The following is a 19,524-nucleotide window of genomic DNA, read 5'->3' as shown; positions in this document are numbered from 1 at the left end:
TTTAAATAATTTCATAGACTTAATTAGTTTTCTTTCTTTCTCCAAAGATCAGCTATTAAAAAAAAATTATAAAATGTATATTCTATTATATTTTCATATATTCTATTATATTATGTTATATAATACTGATTTTATTTGCTTGGTAAAGGCCAAAATGTGTAGTTATTCTTTTAATTTATTTGACATTTAATGTTTATATTGTTAAATATTTAATGTAAAATATTTAATTGACATTGATTGTAAGAATTTTATCCAAAAGATGCACACTTTTAGGGAAAAAACAGCTTCATAAAAGGTAGAAAATGCTCATAAAATAAAAAACAATTCAAATTAGACAGATCACTGCTGTAAACTGACCACAGTAGTCCCGCCCAATAAAACACAGCAAAATATTGTCTAATTATCATTATCAATAAAGTCCCGAAAAAACAAGAATAATTTTTTTTCCGATTATCTTTAAATAAGATTATCTTTTTTACTTCCAAGGCTACAATATAACCTGCAGTGGCTGCAGAATTTCCCCTGGGATTTGATGAACAATCCGACAATAGTATCTTTTAATCTGGATAAAAGCTAGCAAACAAAAGCTCCTACATTACTGCCAATAAAGAACACCATTTACAGGTAGGCTGAAATCATCAAAGATACCATGAGGTCTTACACACTTGCACTTAAAATCCAAATTTCCTCTCATTAAAGAGATTAAAGATTTTTCAACGAACCTGCTCACAACAGCTGCTGCTGGGTTTCATTGTTTTATGATGAAGATCCTACATTCCATATTCTGAATGTACTGTTTAATACCCAGGCAGGATCAGTTTACATTTATGGCGTTTGGAAGAAGCCTTTACCCAGAACGACTTTAATCTCACAACGGAGCAGCTATTGCTCAGGGGCCCAGGAATGGCTTTGTGTAGCTGGGATTTGAATTAAGGACCTTTGGATCCGAAGTCCAATGCCTTAACCACTAAACGACCGCCTCCATCATTTCATGAGCCATGTCTCGAATCAATACATAATAATATGCTGTGCTGGGAGTATTGGGACACCTGATTTTCTCCAGCCATATGTGGTTCTTCCACAAACTGTTTGCACACGTTTGGAGGCACACAATTGTACAGGGTGCCTTCGGACACGGTAGCGTTACATTTTTCCAATCATTCGAACTATCAGACCTAATCCTGTTCCAGCATGACAATACCTCTGTGGACAAAGTTAGCTTTATGAAGATCTGCTTTACATGGGATGGAGTGGAAGATCTCCTGCTATAAAGCTCTGATCTCGATCCTATTGAACAGAATAAATTAAATTAATAATGATATCATTAAATTAAATGAATACATTAATTAAATATTCTAGATGCCCATGTCTCCACAACAAAATGTCTTTTTTCCCCCCAAACAGAAATGTCAAAACCGTGTTGTATTACATTCCGTATTGAGTTTTCTAGCGCGGTTGTCAACATGCTATCAGCAACGATCGTTAAAAACAATACAAATGTTGACTTGCACGAATTGCTTCGACTTGCATACTCAAATGCTGTTTTTTTTTTGTTCGTTTCATTTTATTTTATTTTATTTTTTTTTTTACAGAAAGACAACCCAGCATGAGTGAATTTGTTCAAGGAGAAAAAATCCCCATGCACTCCTCAACAAGGAGCTACTAATTTGGCCATTTTAAAGCTTATAAAAGATCATTACACCTTTATATAGTAATAATATGCAAAACATCGAATTAAAATGTTTTACTTTTTTTTATTCGATTAATTAAAAGAAATATTTGTCCGATTAATGGGTAATCTAAATAGTTGTTGGTTGCAGCCCAAAGAAAAAACATTTTCTATAAGCAGCAAGATGTTTAGTTGTTAAGATCTACACTTCTACAATTAGCAACTGACTGGAGACACAGTGACTCATCACAAACCATAAACGACTAAAGGGCACGCCAACGATTATCTTCAAAGTATAAATGAGGCTTAGTTGCCAGGAGAAGTGGATTTAAAACTTTGGTTTAACGAACACTTTATAAACACTGCGCTTGTGTGAAAGCGAACACTGGGAGCTTGTGCTCCTTTCATAAGATTATAAAATAACCCTTTTAAGAGATGATTCTATACAAAAAAACCCCTCAAGATTCAGTAGAGGTGAAGGAGGACTGCACCTGGCTGGTCAGCATGAAATCATGTCAACACCACTTCGACCTGTCCTGCATACCGGCACAAGGGTGAAGAATGAAGGCACTGAAGGAGACAAAGCGGCTCTGAATGTCCATTCTTGCATACTTTTATGGCTGACTGGGACTTTAATTTTTCCTGCGTGTGTGAGCGTTCCCTGGATCGAGCATTCCGTTATGTCAAACAGTCAGGTGCAAATGTTTGTGCACTCTCAGCATAAAAGAAGACGTGAAAGGAATTAGATTTACCGTAATTACCGGACTATTAAACGCACCCAAATATAAGCCGCACCCACTGAATTTGACAAAGATTTTTATTTTGAACATAAATACGCTGCACCTGTCTATAAGCCTGTCTATAAGCTACACTGAAACTAATGAACTTTACACAGGCTTTAATGAAAGACAGTGTCTGTGACACGGCTTGTATCTAAACAGCAGCCTACCAAGGAAGTCATTGTTCACTGTCTTCCTCCTTCCTTTCACAACTATTTCTCTCAAGAGTTTTTCTTTTGGCATCGTCGTGCGTTTAAAAATCACCATCGGTGAATCTTTTCTCCCGATGCCGTGCAGCTCAGAACACAGGTGAAGTGTGTTTTCATGCCCGGTTGTTTTCAGCGTGACGAATGATTCGCATTTCCTGTAGACAGTCCGAGTGAGTGGCAGGTCAAACGTCAGAGGAACCTCATCCATATTTATGATGTGGTGCGGCCCGATTCAGTGGGAGCGCATCTGATTTAATATAAAGAGTTTCATTGGTTCACCTGAACCCGTTCGGCAATTTCATTGGTCTAATGTTATGGGGCTGTTAGGGGGCATGAAACCGGGAAAAACCCAGGAAATATCCATAAATTAGCCGCTTCGTTGTTCAAGCCGCGAGGTTTAAAGCGTGGGAAAAAAATAGCGGCTTATGGTCCGGAAAATACGGAATATCAAGACATTGGGCTTTAACGTCCATTTTTTACCATTCAAACCCCAGGAGAGATGCAAACTGTTTGGTCTGGAGTTTACAGTTTGCAGCAGTAGTTGACAACTCCAGCCAAGATAAAATGTTTACTGTAGATGGCAATTGGATGGATGGAGTTTTCAGTGCATCGCCATGCCTGAAAGCTCACATCTTCTATAGAAAAACACGTCTATTTGTATTTTTTTTTTAACACATCTCCATCCATGTTGGATTTTGACTGATCATTTATTCAATGCACACAGTTTCTGCTCCATGCAGTCATAAGAAACCGTCCTGAAGAGCACTACATACACGGTTATATGAGGATTCCAGCCATCCCTTGTGGGATCTGAAAGTCCTCTCCATGCCTAACACTGGGGTTTCTTCCTAAATGTGGGAAAAGACCACTTATTAAAAGTAGAGCCTCTTTATCTGTAACGAATCTGCTCTGTTCTGAAGAGTCTTATTTTAAAGTAGCTTTCATCGAGCGAAAAAAAGAACGAAAGAAAGGACCCCACTCGGTTCTCACCCCAACCTAATAACGTCCACATGACAAGGATTTGAGCTCTGTTTGACCCTCCTACCTCCAAATACCATTTCCTCCAGCTCCATCAAGATGTCAAACATGACCAAACCTGAACACAAACAGACGGCACAGGAAATCCAGACACCACTGGGGCTCCTGAAATAAACCATGGGTATTTTTTTTTCTTTTCCTGACTACACCAGGGGTTAGAAATGAGCAGGCATCTCAATATTGTTCTTTTACAGGAAAAATAAAATAAAATAAACCTCTATCTGGTGATCTGGACCATCAGTTTGTTGAGTTTGTTTGCTGCATGTGAAGGGTCATTTTTCTGAGAATCATCATCTGGCTCTCAACCTTTCTGCACTTCTGTTTGAGATTACGCCTACAAGCTTTAAACCTCCTGTTTCTGCACAAGCCTGCAGGAGAGCTGCTCTCCAAACCCCTTTCCTGGTTTCCTGCAGAGGGGCTCAAGAGCTCAAGAGCTCAGCACAAAGATGGCATTCACACTCTCGGTTTCTGATGAACAGGCAGAAAAGAGCAACTCTAACTGGATTAACATATTAAGCAATGTATATAGAATTTTTAGGTCTACCTTGATGCAATTTTTCTTCAAGGTTTTTAAAATCTTGACTTAAGATTCTATTAGTAACCCAGTCATGCCAGCGTGTAATACGAGCCCTGACGACGGCAGCCTTTCAGAGCGTTTCCTCCCCAGTGAACTGGGTTGCGTGAGTCGATGTTGCATATATTCGCAGTAATAAAATACTCAGTGGAAAAGACTCCAGAACAAAACAGCTCAATGCGTGTGAACTGCATTTGCATATGAAAATTGTTTTTTTCTGATTTTCAAAGCATGTCATCAAGAGTAATAAGCCGATGTCGTTTTAAACACAAGTCAGCAAATCATGTGCTGGCAGACCAAAACACAAATCATGCAGGAACAGGTCAAGACTACATTTTTTATATATAAAAAAAATGAGATCTCAGTGACAAGGAGGCTGGTGCCAGACAGGCGAAAAATGTCTGCTGCTGCTCGGGTGTTCACAGAAAACTGTCACGAGATCTAGATTCTAAAGTTTACACCAAATTGTGTAACAAAATGTCCAGTTACTAGCAGTTTTATGGATCATAAGGATGTTTAGAGGAGATAAGCAAGTTGGGTTCGATCAAATAGGAAAACAGGTAACCCAAATAAAAAACTCTTTACACCTATGCTGAGAAGAAAAGCATCTGAGAAAGACACGACACATCAAACCCTGAGGTGAATGAGCTACAGAAGCAGATGATCACATCAGCCAGAAACAGGGCACAAGTTTGAATAGAATTGTTTCGATTATCATAATATTTCCTTACAATTTGCTTAGATGAATATATTAAAACTTATAATAATGATAAAAATATATTGTTAATTAGGTTCAAACGGACCTGTTCTGACCTGAACTGATTTTTCAAATGCAATATGCCCAGTCATACAATAATCACCCACAGTGGGAATCCTCTGCTTGCCCCTAAGAGGTTTGATAGACAGTGTTAAGCTAAATGGCAAACTCCCTCTGGTCTCACTAACCATTACTCCAATCCCACACAAAGAACTGCTTTCATATTCGGTGGTAAGACATCCTTGGATCAAGATTTGTAAAGAGTGACTGAGGTTCAGTGGATACCTTACCGTTAAACCGGTCAGAAAAATCATTGATTACCTCCAACATGACAGAATAAAAAGAACCAAAGCTTGTATATGACTACCGTAATTTCCGGACTATAAAGCGCACCCATATATAAGCCGCAATTTTACAAATATTTTAATTTTTATCATAAATAAGCCGCACCTGTCTATAAGCCGCAGTCTACACTAATGTACTTTACACAGGCTTTAACGAAAGACACGTTACACACGGTGTAACGGGTGAAATATGTTGCGCTTCCTTTAGGAGCATAGCGGTCACTGCATGTGTGCAAGACGAGGATTATGTCCTGTTCTGTTATTTTCTGTTGCTGATTTCTTGGCTGTTGCCTAAAAAAATAAAAAAAGCACGAGTTTTGGAAAGCTGTCTGTGCTTATATGATTTCTGTTGCAACTGGAGTTAGCGAGCTCTCCCTTCACCCAGACTCAACGCGTTACAACGGCTTGTATCTAAACAGTAGCCTACCAAGAAAGACATTGTTCAGTCTTCCTCTTTCCTTTCACAACTATTTCTCTCGGGAGTTTATCTTTTGGCATCGTCGTGCGTTTAAAAATCACCCGATGGAAGTTTTTTCTCCCGATGCCGTGCAGCTCAAAACACAGGTGAGGTGCGTTTTTTCCTTTCCGTTCGGAAATTTCATCGGTCTAATGTTATGTCGCTCAGTTTTTTGGCTTCAAGTTTGTGAAACCAAGAACCCAGGAAAAATTAATAAATAAGCCGCTTCGTTGTTTAAGCCGCGGGGTTCAAAATGTGGGAAAAAAGTAGCGGCTTATAGTCTGAAAAATACGGTACTCATTTCCTACAAACAAACAAACGACACTAGTGAGAAAGTCTGAGGAAAAGTTTTCTCTTTTGCACACTGTACTGTATATTATACAGTAAATTTATTGGTTTGCACTATTTTGTGACTTTTGTATCTGTCCCACACTGTCTTGTGTTGTTTGTTTGCACTGTTGCTCACAATGCACTTTATGTAGCTAAGACACTTAATTTAGTCCATAGCGCCGTGTTCGGTTATGTAACTATATTGTGTTATGTAGCTCTATGACGTGTGATGACGCTTTATGTTCTTTCATGTAGCACCAGGGTTGTGGAGGAACATTGGCTCATTTCACGGTGTCCTTTTTATGGTTAAAAATGACAATAAAAGCTTCTTGACATGACTTGATTATTGACTTTGTGTAAAATGGGTGAAAAATAGTGGGGAATAAACTTAAAATTCTAAGACAGCAGATGCCTCTGAAGGCAAAGATCAGATCAGTAACTGACAAATTGCAGCATTTATAGTGCGTTCAGAGGAAATGGCTTGAAGCTGATTCATTCGTTGTTTTAATCTTAAATTCAAGACTGACTGACTCTAATCTACTGATTTATATGTGTAAAGAAGATCCTATAAACCAGATACCCAAGGTGACCTGGTGGTCAAATGTATACTGACATGTTTTTACAGCCTTTAAAATTGTGGCTTTATATTGTCTTTAACTGCAATTTCATACAAGATCCATTTATTTTGCTGCCCACAGAAAAAGGAAGTCAGGAGCAGTAAAGGGATGATTGCTTGGGAACAAGGATGTATTAAGGGGCTCATATTTAACACTGAGACCCCTCTGATGAATACCATCTGTCTGGTTGAGACCATGAGCTTGTGAACAAGGTATTCCGGTTAAAGCTTCACTACAGTTGACACGATATGCAGGGTTTTAAACCTTTCTTCCTGAAGAAAAGCAAAGACTTTGTCAGTCACTACACTATTAAAACTGAAAACATGTCTATAAATTTAGTACTTTATTTTAGTCACACAGAGATTTAAGTCATTGGCAATGCATACAAGGTAATCTGTTATTAGGTAAACCTCTATATATCAGAGGTAAATTTCTATATTTCTGAGGTAAGTTTCTATTTTTCTCAGGTAAGTTTCTATATTTCATAGTGTTGAGAGAAATGTACCTTAGAAATATAGAAATCTCTCATCATTATGAAATGTACCACAAAAATATAGAAACTTGCCTCAGAAATATAGAAATTCACTTCAGAAATATAGAAATTTACCTCAGAAATATAGAAATCTATATTTTTGAAGTAAATAAAAATATTCCTGATGTACATTTCTGTATTTCTGAGAAAAATTTATATTTTTTATAGTTAAATTATATTTCTGAAAAACATGGATATTTAAAGTAAATGTTGATACTTTTGTTCAATGTTGATATAAATTAAACTTTGATTATTCTGAGGTAAATCTTTTATGTTTGTCTCATTTCAACTATGTCCTATTCTAGTCTGGTTTCCATATCTGTTAGTTGCCAAGCATATAGTGTGTTGGTCTTCCCATCTCAAGCATAAATCAAGTGAACACACCATTTATTGACTACAGAATCTTCCTAATTTCCCAAAATAAGTTTTAATTTCCACATTTTATAGTTTGGGAATCCATTGTTTTTATTTTCCAGACTTTTCAGATCTTTATAAAAAAAAACAAGCAATAGACACTATAGAGCAAATGCCTACATGTTAGATGGGTATTGAATACTACTTGTATAAATGTTTGGTTTTCTGGACAAGTTAGTATTAAGTGAACAAAATTGTAATATTTTAAATTAAAAGAATTACCTAAAAACAGCTTGGCTGTATAAATATTTAATGCTTATACAGACCCAAAGAGTCCAGAACACCAAAATATATCCATTATGCCCAAAATCTCACCAGAGGAATTAGCAGCCAGCTCCGTCAGCGGCACATGTGTGAAAGATTTGGCAAACACCTAATAACAAACCTATAACATCCAGCTGTTGGCCTCCCTGATAGTAACTTAACACAGAAAAAAAAAAAAAGAATTAACAGCCCCACCATGAACTAACAACAATCTCTGCCTAATACGTCCCTGCCCAATCAAGGGTATTTTCTGGGCACCCCATTGTCCACCAAGCAGTGGGGACCCATCCAGGGAAGGAAGTGGCTTGTTTTTCCAGCTGTTCCTCCAATCAGAAAAGTCATATTCACATGGACATGGCTAAACAGGTGTCTTTTCGAAACGCCTTGGATGTGCATATCAAACTCCAGAGACAATAGAGCAGGGATGTCCTCCTGGGATAAAAAAGAGGGAGCTGCCAGGCACAACAGGAGGGTAACTTGATATCTGGGGTGGGTGAGGGGGGAGTGCAATGATTAAAGAAAGTAAATCCTCTCTGATTACAGTCATGTCAAGTGCAAGAACATTTCATCTCATGTTATTTTACTAGGGTTTTTTGTGATATCGTAGGTGGGAGAAATATTATTTATGTGGCCTGATGGACACTTTTTCCATACACATGTCTATGATGTATGTATCTTTATCAAAGGTCAGAAAAGGCCAGAACCTATGAGGAATATATGAAGAACACAAATTTGCAAAAGGATAGTCAAGCTGTTTATGGTTAGAAAAATAAAATAAAATAATAAAAAAATAACAGCTCAGGGTGGCTGATGCATGGGATCAGGAAAGACATTCCGTTGATGTCTACTTTTTCAAGTTGAGTAAAATGGTAAATCTTTGCTGTGGGTCCAGATTATCATTATGCATGTTCTAAAATACCATGATGTCATACCCTATGCAGTGAGCATGTACAGTTATTAGAAATATTTCAAGATTCAGGCTTAATGTTGTGCTCAAGGGGGCTGATTTTATCACAGATCTTGGGGCAGTGCCAGACGTGCAAAATTACTACAATTACTGCTATATAATAGATATATATATATATATATATATATATATATATATATATATATATATATATATATATATATATATATATAGATATAGATATAGATATATATATAGATATATATATATATATATATATATATATATATATATATATATATATATATATATATATATATATATACATATATATACACATACATACACATACACATATACATATATACACATACATACACATACACATACAGAGAGAGAGAGAATATCGCACTCAATATGACTAGTCAAGTGGTCCTATGACCTCCCTTCCCCTCCCTTTTTCCTTGCAGTTCTCATCTTTCTTCTTGTTCCCACCTGTGAGCCACAGATCAAGCGCTATTTGCCAAAAAATATCCTGTGGCCTCAAGTGTGCACGTTACCATACAAACAAGAGCAGCAGACAGATTGATTTGCCGGGTTGACGAGAAACAAAGAGATTCCTTTTTTTCCCCCTTCTCTTCCCCCTTTAGCAAAGGCCACTGTCAAGGGTACAGCCTCCACAACACAGAATGGCACGATCTACCCCATTTCCAAGCAACAACTTCTATTCACATGTAGTCCTAGAAGGTTAAACTACACCTCAACACGGGTGGAAATCCTACACCATGCTTTATTAGCTGAATGAATGGGTAGCAAAAAGGGGGGAAAAAGCCCAAGCCTCTTGGTGTTTATAGTACACAGTCTATAAGAGCAGGGGGGGAGGGGAGATCTCCGTGGGGTCCATGCCAGCAGGGTCCTGGGAATGGGCAAGTTTATAGTTCTACTACAGGCTAAAAGAGGGGAAGTATGTTTTCTGGCTGAGCTTCAGAAATCAATTTCTGCCCTTTGGGGATTCAAGACCACCCCTTGGTCTCCCCCACAACCCCCACCCCGGTTTCCTGGACTCTTAGTGTGAACAAATGCAGCTCATCTAATCTGGCTAATCTGATCCGTACTCTACATGTGAGATCCATGTGCCAAGCCAGCTCCAGTATGAAGAGGTGTTCACGCGTTCTTTTCACACCACATACCCCGCAGGAGGCCCACTTACACCCCCACCATGTCCTCACACTCAGAGATGTTAATGGAATGTGGTGTAATTAACTGCTTCTCAGGGCTTGTATTGTTGAGATGATCTCTCCACCCCACCTTTCCTCTCAAAAAAAAGGCACAAATATCATATTTGTGTTGGCACCAAACAACCCCTGATACACCGAACACTCATTCTTAAGAGCAGCCCCAACAAAGTTCAAACGTGGGACAAAAGCGTTATATAATTTGTCCTTATACCATTATTAGATCCATCTAAATATTTTTTTTTATGAATTTGCTTTAGGCATTAAAAGTTGCACAACATGACATTATAAATTAAAGACACATCTTAGTTGACTGACTAGCCAAACCGCATCACAGTACACAGCTGCCAAACACTAGCTCGGGTTTAGCCGTATAAATGAGAAAGTATGAAATGTTGAGATTTTCCATCACATCAAAGGATTACGATGATGGCAACTATGAGTGTAATCGTCTCAAAAGGTTTGTCATGCGCTGGTGGCCAATCAGTTAAAAACACAAGCAATGAAATCAAAATAGAGCTACTGTATAAATTACATTTATTGTCCAGTCAAGGATTTTTACCAGGGGTTTGCATCTCCATAACTGTGGCTAATGTGATTTCGATGCATTGCCAACAATACGATCTTTCAGCTGCTCCCATTAGGGGTTGCCACAGTGGATCATCCGTCTCCATACCCCCCCCGTCCTCTACATCTGCCTCTTTTAACCCGACTACCTGCATGTCTTCCTTCACCACATCTGTTAACCTCCTCCTTGGTCTTCCTCTTTTCCTCCTTGCTGGTGGCTCCATCATCAGCATTCTCCTACTGATATACCCCATGTCCCTCCTCGGCACATGTCCAAACCATCTCAATCTCGTCTCCAAAACGTCCTACATGCACTGTCCCTCTAATAAACTCATTTATAATCCTGTCCATCGTCGTCACTCCCAACAAAAATCTCATCTTCAGCTCTGCTACCTCTAGCTCAACCTCCTGTCTTTTACTCAATGCCACTGTCTCTAAACCATACAACATCTCGGGTCTCACCACAGTCCTATAAACTTTTCCTTTCACTCTTGCAGATACTCTATCACAACCAACAATACGATACATTCAAGATAAATATGCAGCAGCTACCCTCTCATCCCTCTGGCTAGGGAGAAGCAACAGTAACCTACACTATATGGACAAAGGTTTGTGGACACCTGACCATTAAATTGGTTTGATTCATTCAGCAGTTTTGTGAGGAAACACATATGGCTGGAAAACTCGAGTGTCCCAAAACTTTTGTCCATAAAGGATTAGGCATTTGTCTATCTTTCTTTATCTATCCTTACATGTAGATTAGCAACATACAAAACGTCTATAACTTTGCGATATGAATTCACTTGACTACAGATTTTTTTTCTTTTCCACACACACACCACACTTGTACTATAAAAACTCAGAAAGAAAGAAATCTGTTGTATTCTTATCTCGTTCTCTCATGAATTAATGGGCAGGAGTGGGCATGTCCAAGCTATGATAATCCACATACATACCTTTTTTATGTCAAAGCATATGCTGTAAACGCAGAGTGGCGCTTTAATGTTTCTATATAATAAATGAATCACTAAATTATATGAACTTCGATATAAATGCATTTACAGTTATAACTAACAAGAATCCCTAAAATAAACCAAACTACAGGAAAATAAATGACACCTCTGAAGTAAAGTTAATACCAATATTATAAACGTTTATTAGCGGTAAAGATTGCCTAATGTACAATTTATCAAAAAAGAAAAAAGCTGTAGAGATCAATCAACTCACTGATCACACAATATTGTCTAATCCCAGCACAGAAAAAAAGCAGTTATATCCAAGCTCCTCAATGGAGACTCATGTAATGACTCATTGCTAGAGACAATTAAACATTACAATGACAGCTCATCTCGCCATGACTCATTCTTAACCGAAACTGAGACCGAAAAAAATAATACTCTCACAATTATAATTTCGCATAGCCTGACACACTAGATGAACAAAAGTTTGTGGGCACCTGAACATAACATTTGTATGTACTTCCTGAACATCCAATTCCACATATAGTCCTTTATTTCCTTTTATATATATATATATTTTTCTCCACTCTTCTGGGAAGATGTTCCACTAGATTTTGTGGAGATTTGAATCCATTTAGCCACAACCGTGTTAGTAAGGTGATGTAGGTGAGGAAGCCTGGGGTGCATTCATCATTTTCAATACGGTTGAGTTCAGTGCAATATAGCAGGATATTTTCCACTCTAACCCATGGGAGTGGGTTTGTGCACAGGGCCACTGTCATGCTGGAACAGGTTTGGGTCCTTCTAGTTCAGGGGAACGGAAAATTTAATGCTACCTTGTCCAAAGACACACTGTACAATTGTGATCCTCCAATTTTGTGGTGCCAGTTTTGATAAAGAACCACATAAAGCTGGAAAAGGCAGGTGTCCCAATACAGATCACAATCCTCTGTCAATCACAGAGGTACTGGCCAGTCAGGTGCTTTGTGGGAATCAGGGATATCTGTAAACTCATGTAAAACTCCCTAATACCATCAAAATCAAAACTGAATTGCTGGACATCCATGGTGATGCAAAGCTATGCCATGATTTTGTTATCTCTATGGACAACACTCTGATCTTACCTTCATTCACTGCACACAACCATGTGGTAACCAGGGACAATCAATGGTCTTTGACTTCTCACATTGTTAATATGACATGCTTATGTTGATCTCTCCTGTACAACATCCCGCCGTCCTCTACTGCAGACCCCTCCATCCTCTACTACTGTTCCACAGACCCCTCCGTCCTCTACTGCTGCTCCGCAGACCTCTCAGTCCTCTACTGCTGCTCCGCAGACCCCTCCCGTCCTCTACCACTGCTCCGCAGACCCCTCCCATCCTCTACCGCTGCACTGCTCTGCAGACCCCTCCGTCCTCTACCGCTGCTCAGCAGACCCCTCCGTTCTCTACCGCTGCTCCGCAGACCCCTCCCGTCCTCTACCGCTGCGCCGCAGACCCCTTCCGTCCTCTACCGCTGCTCCGCAGACCCCTTCCGTCCTCTACCGCTGCTCCGCAGACCCCTTCCGTCCTCTACCGCTGCTCAGACCCCTTCCGTCCTCTACGCTGCTCCAGACCCCTCCGTCCTCTACCACTGCTCCATGAACCCCTCCGTCCTCTACTGCTGCTCCATGAACCCCTCCGTCCTCTACCGCTGCTCAGACCCCTTCCGTCCTCTACCGCTGCTCCGCAGACCCCTCCCATCCTCTACCGCTGCTCCGCAGACCCCTCCGTCCTCTACCGCTACACTGCTCTGCAGACCCCTCCGTCCTCTACCACTGCTTCCCAGGTTATTGCGTAGTAATAGTGTACAGTAAAAAAGTAACCACGGTCTACACAACACTGCACACAACCATGTGGTAACCAGGGACAATCAACTGTGTTTGACTTCTCACATTGTTAATATGACATGCTTATGTTGATCTCTAATGTACAACATCCCTCCGTCCTCTACCACTACACTGCTCTGCAGACCCCTCCGTCCTCTACCACTGCTCCACAGGTTATCGCGTAGTAATAGTGTACAGTAAAAAAAAAAAGTAACCACGATCTACACAGACAGTCTATTTCACCCTTTTCCTACATTCTCCCGCCGACAATTAAACCTTATGTTGAATCCATACCTGTATGAGCAGACATTTCATAGGACTCGTTAACCATGACTGCAGTACGTGGTCATATAAAAGCAAAAGAACATGTGGTCATTAAACAGAACTGGCGCACCACATGGTGCACAAACACATGCTTCTTTTAAAACGTTCACCATTCGGAGATCTAAATGCTTACATACACTCTGCTAAAGTCAAGAGCAGTTTAATCAGAAGCAGAACAACCCCATACCCCCAACATATATTTTTTTGGAATTTTTATATTCTCCCAGTATGACTTCGTTTGGTTTTCAGACCAAATGAAAGTTGTACATGCTGGAGCTTGGTCAGTAAAAAAAATGCTGTAAAAATCTTTGGTAACGGAAAAATAGCATGAGGAAGAAACCTGTCCATTCATTACTGTTCCATCATTGTGAAGTTTGCAGTAAAAGGCAAAACTCTTCATGCAGCCTGTGGTCCAGCCTGTAGCCTGAAGCAGACTGTTGATATTAATAACAGCCCAAATCCACCCTAGGTTTTGGGTTGCTCACTAATTTTTAGGCTGTTGATGTGGAACCATCCCCGACTGCACAGGGTCTGGAACAGGGCTTGGCTAAGCGTCTATGCTAGCATCTGTACCAGTCAGGAATATGTTTAGGACATCTCTCGAAGTGGTAGCATTACAAATACTTTGCTACTGCACTTAAGTATATTTTTCTGAAATCAGTACTTTCATTTTTCAGACAACTCTTTACTTTCGTTCAGTAAATTATTAACACAAATATCTGTTCTTTCTTACATTTTTAAACCAGACTCGTTACTTTAGTTTTAATCTATTTGTAGACTTTCAACTTATTTCTTGTCATTGTGTGGCTTTTTCAATCTACCACTTGTTGTGTATTATTTTCTGTCTCTCACACACCCAGGACGTAGACTAGTTTATGAAGCTCACAATGAGCAGTCAGAAGGCAGTAAGAAGTCTGGGGTTAAGGTGGATGAGACGTGAGTGACTGAGAACAGACATTCCTGATCACCTGATCATCATCTTTTCTCTGCATGTGTTCTATATGGTGGATCTTCTGGCTGGATACATTCATTAGAGAACATATGAAATTATTTTGTATTAATATATTAATATGATGTGGGGTTCAGTTACCAACGTGACACTAAAAAAGGTAGTAATAATCACTACTTTTTACTGAAGTACACGTCAGAGCCCAAACTTCTTTACTTTAACCTGAGTGAAAAAGTGCAGTCAGAACTTCACCTTTTACCAGAGTCTTTTAAAATACATGTTTCTGCACTTCTACTTGAGCGAATTGAGGAGTTATTTATTCTTTATTGTCCTGCTCAAGATCAAGGTAGATCAGGAGACTACGTGCAGCCAGTCCTGAGAACATGTCAATCACCAAAGGCGACACATGTTCACAGCTAATGGCAATTTAGTGAAAACGTTGTTAAAAAATGGAAACCGAGAAAGATCTTGAGTGGCCTGCTACAAAGCTCCGAATTAAAAACCCTACTGAACCCCAGGCCTTCTGAGCTTACCTGACTTTACTACCACCCTTGTGGTTGAATGAATCTCCACAAAATTTAGTGGAACATCTTCCCAGAAGATTGGAGGTCATTATAACAGCGAAGATTGGCACACTATGGAATGGGATTATGCTCAAACTCATGTGTGGCTGACATTCAAACATTCAAATCGCATACTATATCAAGTATCGTTCTGCTAATAATAACTTCTCACTATGTAGCATAAAATTATGGTACATTGTAAGACACCATACACACCCCAACACACAAAACAGCTGCTTCCTCAATTAGCATGACTGCTATTAGCCAAAGCACATGCCCCGTTCTCTCCCTCTCAATCTGTGCTCTGCTGTTGAAAATATAATCAGGGAATGACAGGTGGCAGCAGCACAGAGAACAATCCATCTTTATAACCATGAGGACGTCTCTACATCGAGCGTAAAATTACAGCCGAGTGTCAACATTCATTTTTTCAGGCTTATAGCCGAATGCACAAAAAACAGTCTTTGAAATCGTCTGCGCAACCAGGAATCACGTAACTCGCAACCATTACACGTGAAAAAAAGCATGAACTTCACCATTTATTATCAACAAACTAGCTATTTGTAAAAGTACTAATGCCTGCATGACGAGTGATGATAAACAGAGGTCAACCGATAGCTAGGTCGGATCGTACTTGCTGTTAACCGATTCACCAATTTTTAAAATAGACACTGGATAAAAAAAATTATAAAAGAAACTAACCACCCATGTAAAATTTAACTGTTTACATGATTACAAAAGTAAAGAAACAAAACAAAAAATACTGAACCATGAAAATGTGCTAAATGAAATAAATATAAATATATTCATTATATTAATAAAAATTGAGGGGGAAAAAGAGGCATTCAAACTGAGAAGAAAAAGAGACATTTAAAAAATATATATATATTAAATAAAAAAAAAAAAAAGACACTTTATATAAACAGCACATGGCTTCAGTGATTCACCTCTAGAGGCTGCTCTCGTACTGTATAACGCAACCCGGAAAAACTAACGGTATAATTTTTTGCTGGTAGTTTCAGGATCAACCATCAGTGCTGTCTTATAGCCAAAACATGATGTATCGACGACTTCTCGTGATAAAACGGACATCAGCATATCCACTTTAATATCCTCACTTAGAAAATTAACAAAGGAGACTGTCCCAATTCTCCAAGTAGCAATTACAAATTGAGATTTCTCAGGTAGAGATAAGAAACATGAAGGTGTCCTTCACATGGCATCACCCACAAACAACTTTCACACAGGAAACCCTGGAAAAAAAAATAGGATGAAGTTTAAGCAGACAGAGGGAAAACTCCACAAAAACATGATCTATTATCAGAATGAAACCTTGGATCTTTGAGGTAACAAAACAACCATCTGAACTACCATGCACCCATGTATTCCAAGATATAATTTAAAAAGGTATCTATAAATACAGTGATAATCGTGTACCCTGTTCACTCACCCGTAAGACTGACTTCGTTTTCAGTGGGAGTTCTGAAACTAAAATCATTCAACAAAAGGACCACCTAGTGTTCCTGAAAACAGGAAGTGTTGAGTGATCTTGTAAAGACCAAGCTCAAAACTTTTCCAGCAATTTCGTGAAAGATTCGTTCCCTTACTGCTCACCAAGTGCTTCAAATAAAACTCCTTAATCGTACAAAAATAACGTGTATTCAGAGTCAAAATTCTGTCTTTGGAGACTGTTGCAACTTGACATCCTAAAGCTTGTGGCCAGAAAAGTACACAAAAGACTTTTGGGATTTAATGTTCAGTTCATTTTGCTTCATGATTTAGATTATAATCTTGTTCAGACTTCCTGCAATTCTTTAAAAAAAAATCCAAACAAACAAAAAGAATCATAAAACTGGGGGTTTCCTTTCCAGGGGTCTGTGACTGTAAAAGTGTTTATTCCATCTAATCTTTTCATGAGGTTTTAACTACAAATTATATTGAAAACGATTCTCTGAAACAGTTTTTATGTGGATTTTGGGGTTCTACGCGGCGCTGTGGTAGAGGACAACTTCCAGATTTCATTTCCAAATAACTCCCACCAGAACTACCATCCGACTGCCAAACGGATTCTTTAAGAAAAAACTCTCAGCCTGCTTTTAATGACACAGGCTTTTTTTTTTTTTTTCAAGGATTGGATATTGAAGCGCTTTGTAATTCTATCCTGGGAAACTCTTCTGGGAACTTTGGAACCAGAAACTTTTTCAGCACTCAAAGGGACGTGACGTTTAGAGTTTAAAAACATTGAACCCTGGAGTTCTGTGGGTTGGTATCTTCAAGATGAAGAAAATTCCCTGCAATCTGAACGATTACTGTGAAATACAGAATCCCACACATACCCAATGTATATAAAAGTAGCCCATATGGGGAAATATAAAACACAGGTCCTCACAACCCGCACCTTTATTTGACCATTGTGAGGACCCGGGTTTTCCCCAGACCTTTTGGAATTAACACAACAAAGAAGTGTGACGGCTCCCCCGGTGTTCGTAAACACCAGCCAGGGTCTTCAAGTACCTGCGAAGTACATGCTTTTATCTTTCGGGCACCCATGCAAATTTTACACTACTTCCTCAGTGAGCCCTGGAGGAATACTTCAGCCCTACACAACACAGCGTCCTCTTTTCCACCCCCACACACAGCGTCATCCCTTTCCCTCCCTGCTCCACCGTAGCCAGGTCCCCCGGGATGCAGCACGCAGACCGAGCATTCAGTATTCAGCAGTCTGAAGAAGGCCGCACTCAGTTTTCACACCCACTGTCCTTGCAGCTCATCTTGCTTCTTACGGAGATCAGGGAGAAAGTAAGGAGACCCTCGGTCTCATGCGGAATACACTCACAGCAGTGTGGAGTCTGGCATCAATCCCCGGCCGCTTCCATTCGCTCGCCAGAGTCATAAAAGAGACTGTTGAGTTCGCCAGCACCGAGTCAACCAGTGTAAACATTCGAAAATCCTGCTTAGGCCAGAAGACCACAGAGTCGTCTCTGGATCCCATTTAGATATTTTCACTCTTCCGATCGTGAAAGTATTCGAAACCGAGTCAATGTCTGAAGACCCACACGTGGACGCACTTTGATCCGTTTCCACGACATGCAATCAGGCAGATGAGTGTCTTTTGGTTTAGAGGACAAACCGGTTGGTAACAGAATCCCACTGGTGACTTTAATCCACTTTCATGTTTATGCATCATACATTAGTGAGGAATCACCACCCCCACCCCCACCCTAACAACTACGCTTCCTGTAGAAATAAAACATGCAGAATTACCCAGGAATTACACAACTATTCTGAGCCAAACTATTCCAGCCAAAGCAGAAGCCTGTAGGCAGGAAAGGTGGCCTAAAATGGCAAAAAAAAAACACAAAAGCTTTCAGGTGTTTTGGAAACACTGCAAACATCAAGCCATTGAGTTTGTTCCATGGAAGAATCATCTCATACATTAAATGGAGATGAACTGTAAAGGAAGGAAGGAAAGTTCTCAATGATCATCATAAATGATCTTCAGGTTGTCCCAAGTGCAGCTCTACAAGCTGAGAGCAGATGGATTCAGCATTGATATGCAGATACACAAATCATGAAATCATGGTCATACCTTGGAACAGGAGCGTGATGAAGCACACAGCAGCAGAGTGTGTCCGGGTTTCCTGCTGGTGGGCTTTCTTCATCATCATCAACATCGACCAACTTGAACTCGGGAAGAAAAGACGGACCCACGACCTGGTCGCAACCAGATGAATAATCCGGCTGATTTGTTTTCCCTCCTGTTTAACGTCTGGGTTCCAAACTCCAAGCTTGGAGAAAGCAGAGACGTGGTTTATGGTCAGAAGAACTCCAGATCCTCAGCAGGGGGGATGTGGCAGGAGCTCCATGCTGCTTTCATTACTCACTAACTTTTTTGCCGCTGAAGGTCTGATCCCCCCTTTCTTCTCTCCTCCCTCCAGATGCGTCTGCTTTTATCAGGAGGTCCAGGAACCACGTGTCTTGATCACATCAGCTCGCGTCAATAAAATACCAATAATTGTAACAATGCGATACTTTGTAACCAAGAAAAGTTACATATGATGAGCCGCGATGGCTCCTACCGCTTGGATCTCAAGCCTAAGCCACGCCTTTACTATTCAAGCCCCGCCCACCAAACGCGCCCCGTTTTGAAGCCGACTTCCGGCGTT

The 19,524-nt window shown here is 39.8% G+C and overlaps 1 protein-coding gene across 1 annotated transcript in view; it reads right to left on the bottom strand.

The window, feature by feature from the left end:
- Positions 1-19,483, bottom strand: part of ptk7a (protein tyrosine kinase 7a) — a 37,026-nt gene extending 17,543 nt beyond the window's left edge. Inside the window, 1 exon segment of the mRNA XM_046857114.1 lies at positions 18,948-19,483. Coding sequence (XP_046713070.1) covers positions 18,948-19,032 — 85 coding nt within the window. The 5' untranslated portion in view covers positions 19,033-19,483.
- Positions 19,484-19,524: the final 41 nt, after the last annotated feature.

Source organism: Silurus meridionalis, chromosome 9 (genome assembly GCF_014805685.1).
Source record: "Silurus meridionalis isolate SWU-2019-XX chromosome 9, ASM1480568v1, whole genome shotgun sequence".
Lineage (NCBI taxonomy): Eukaryota > Metazoa > Chordata > Actinopteri > Siluriformes > Siluridae > Silurus > Silurus meridionalis.
Note: the sequence above shows the minus strand (reverse complement) of the source record. Positions and strands in the feature narration are given on the sequence as shown.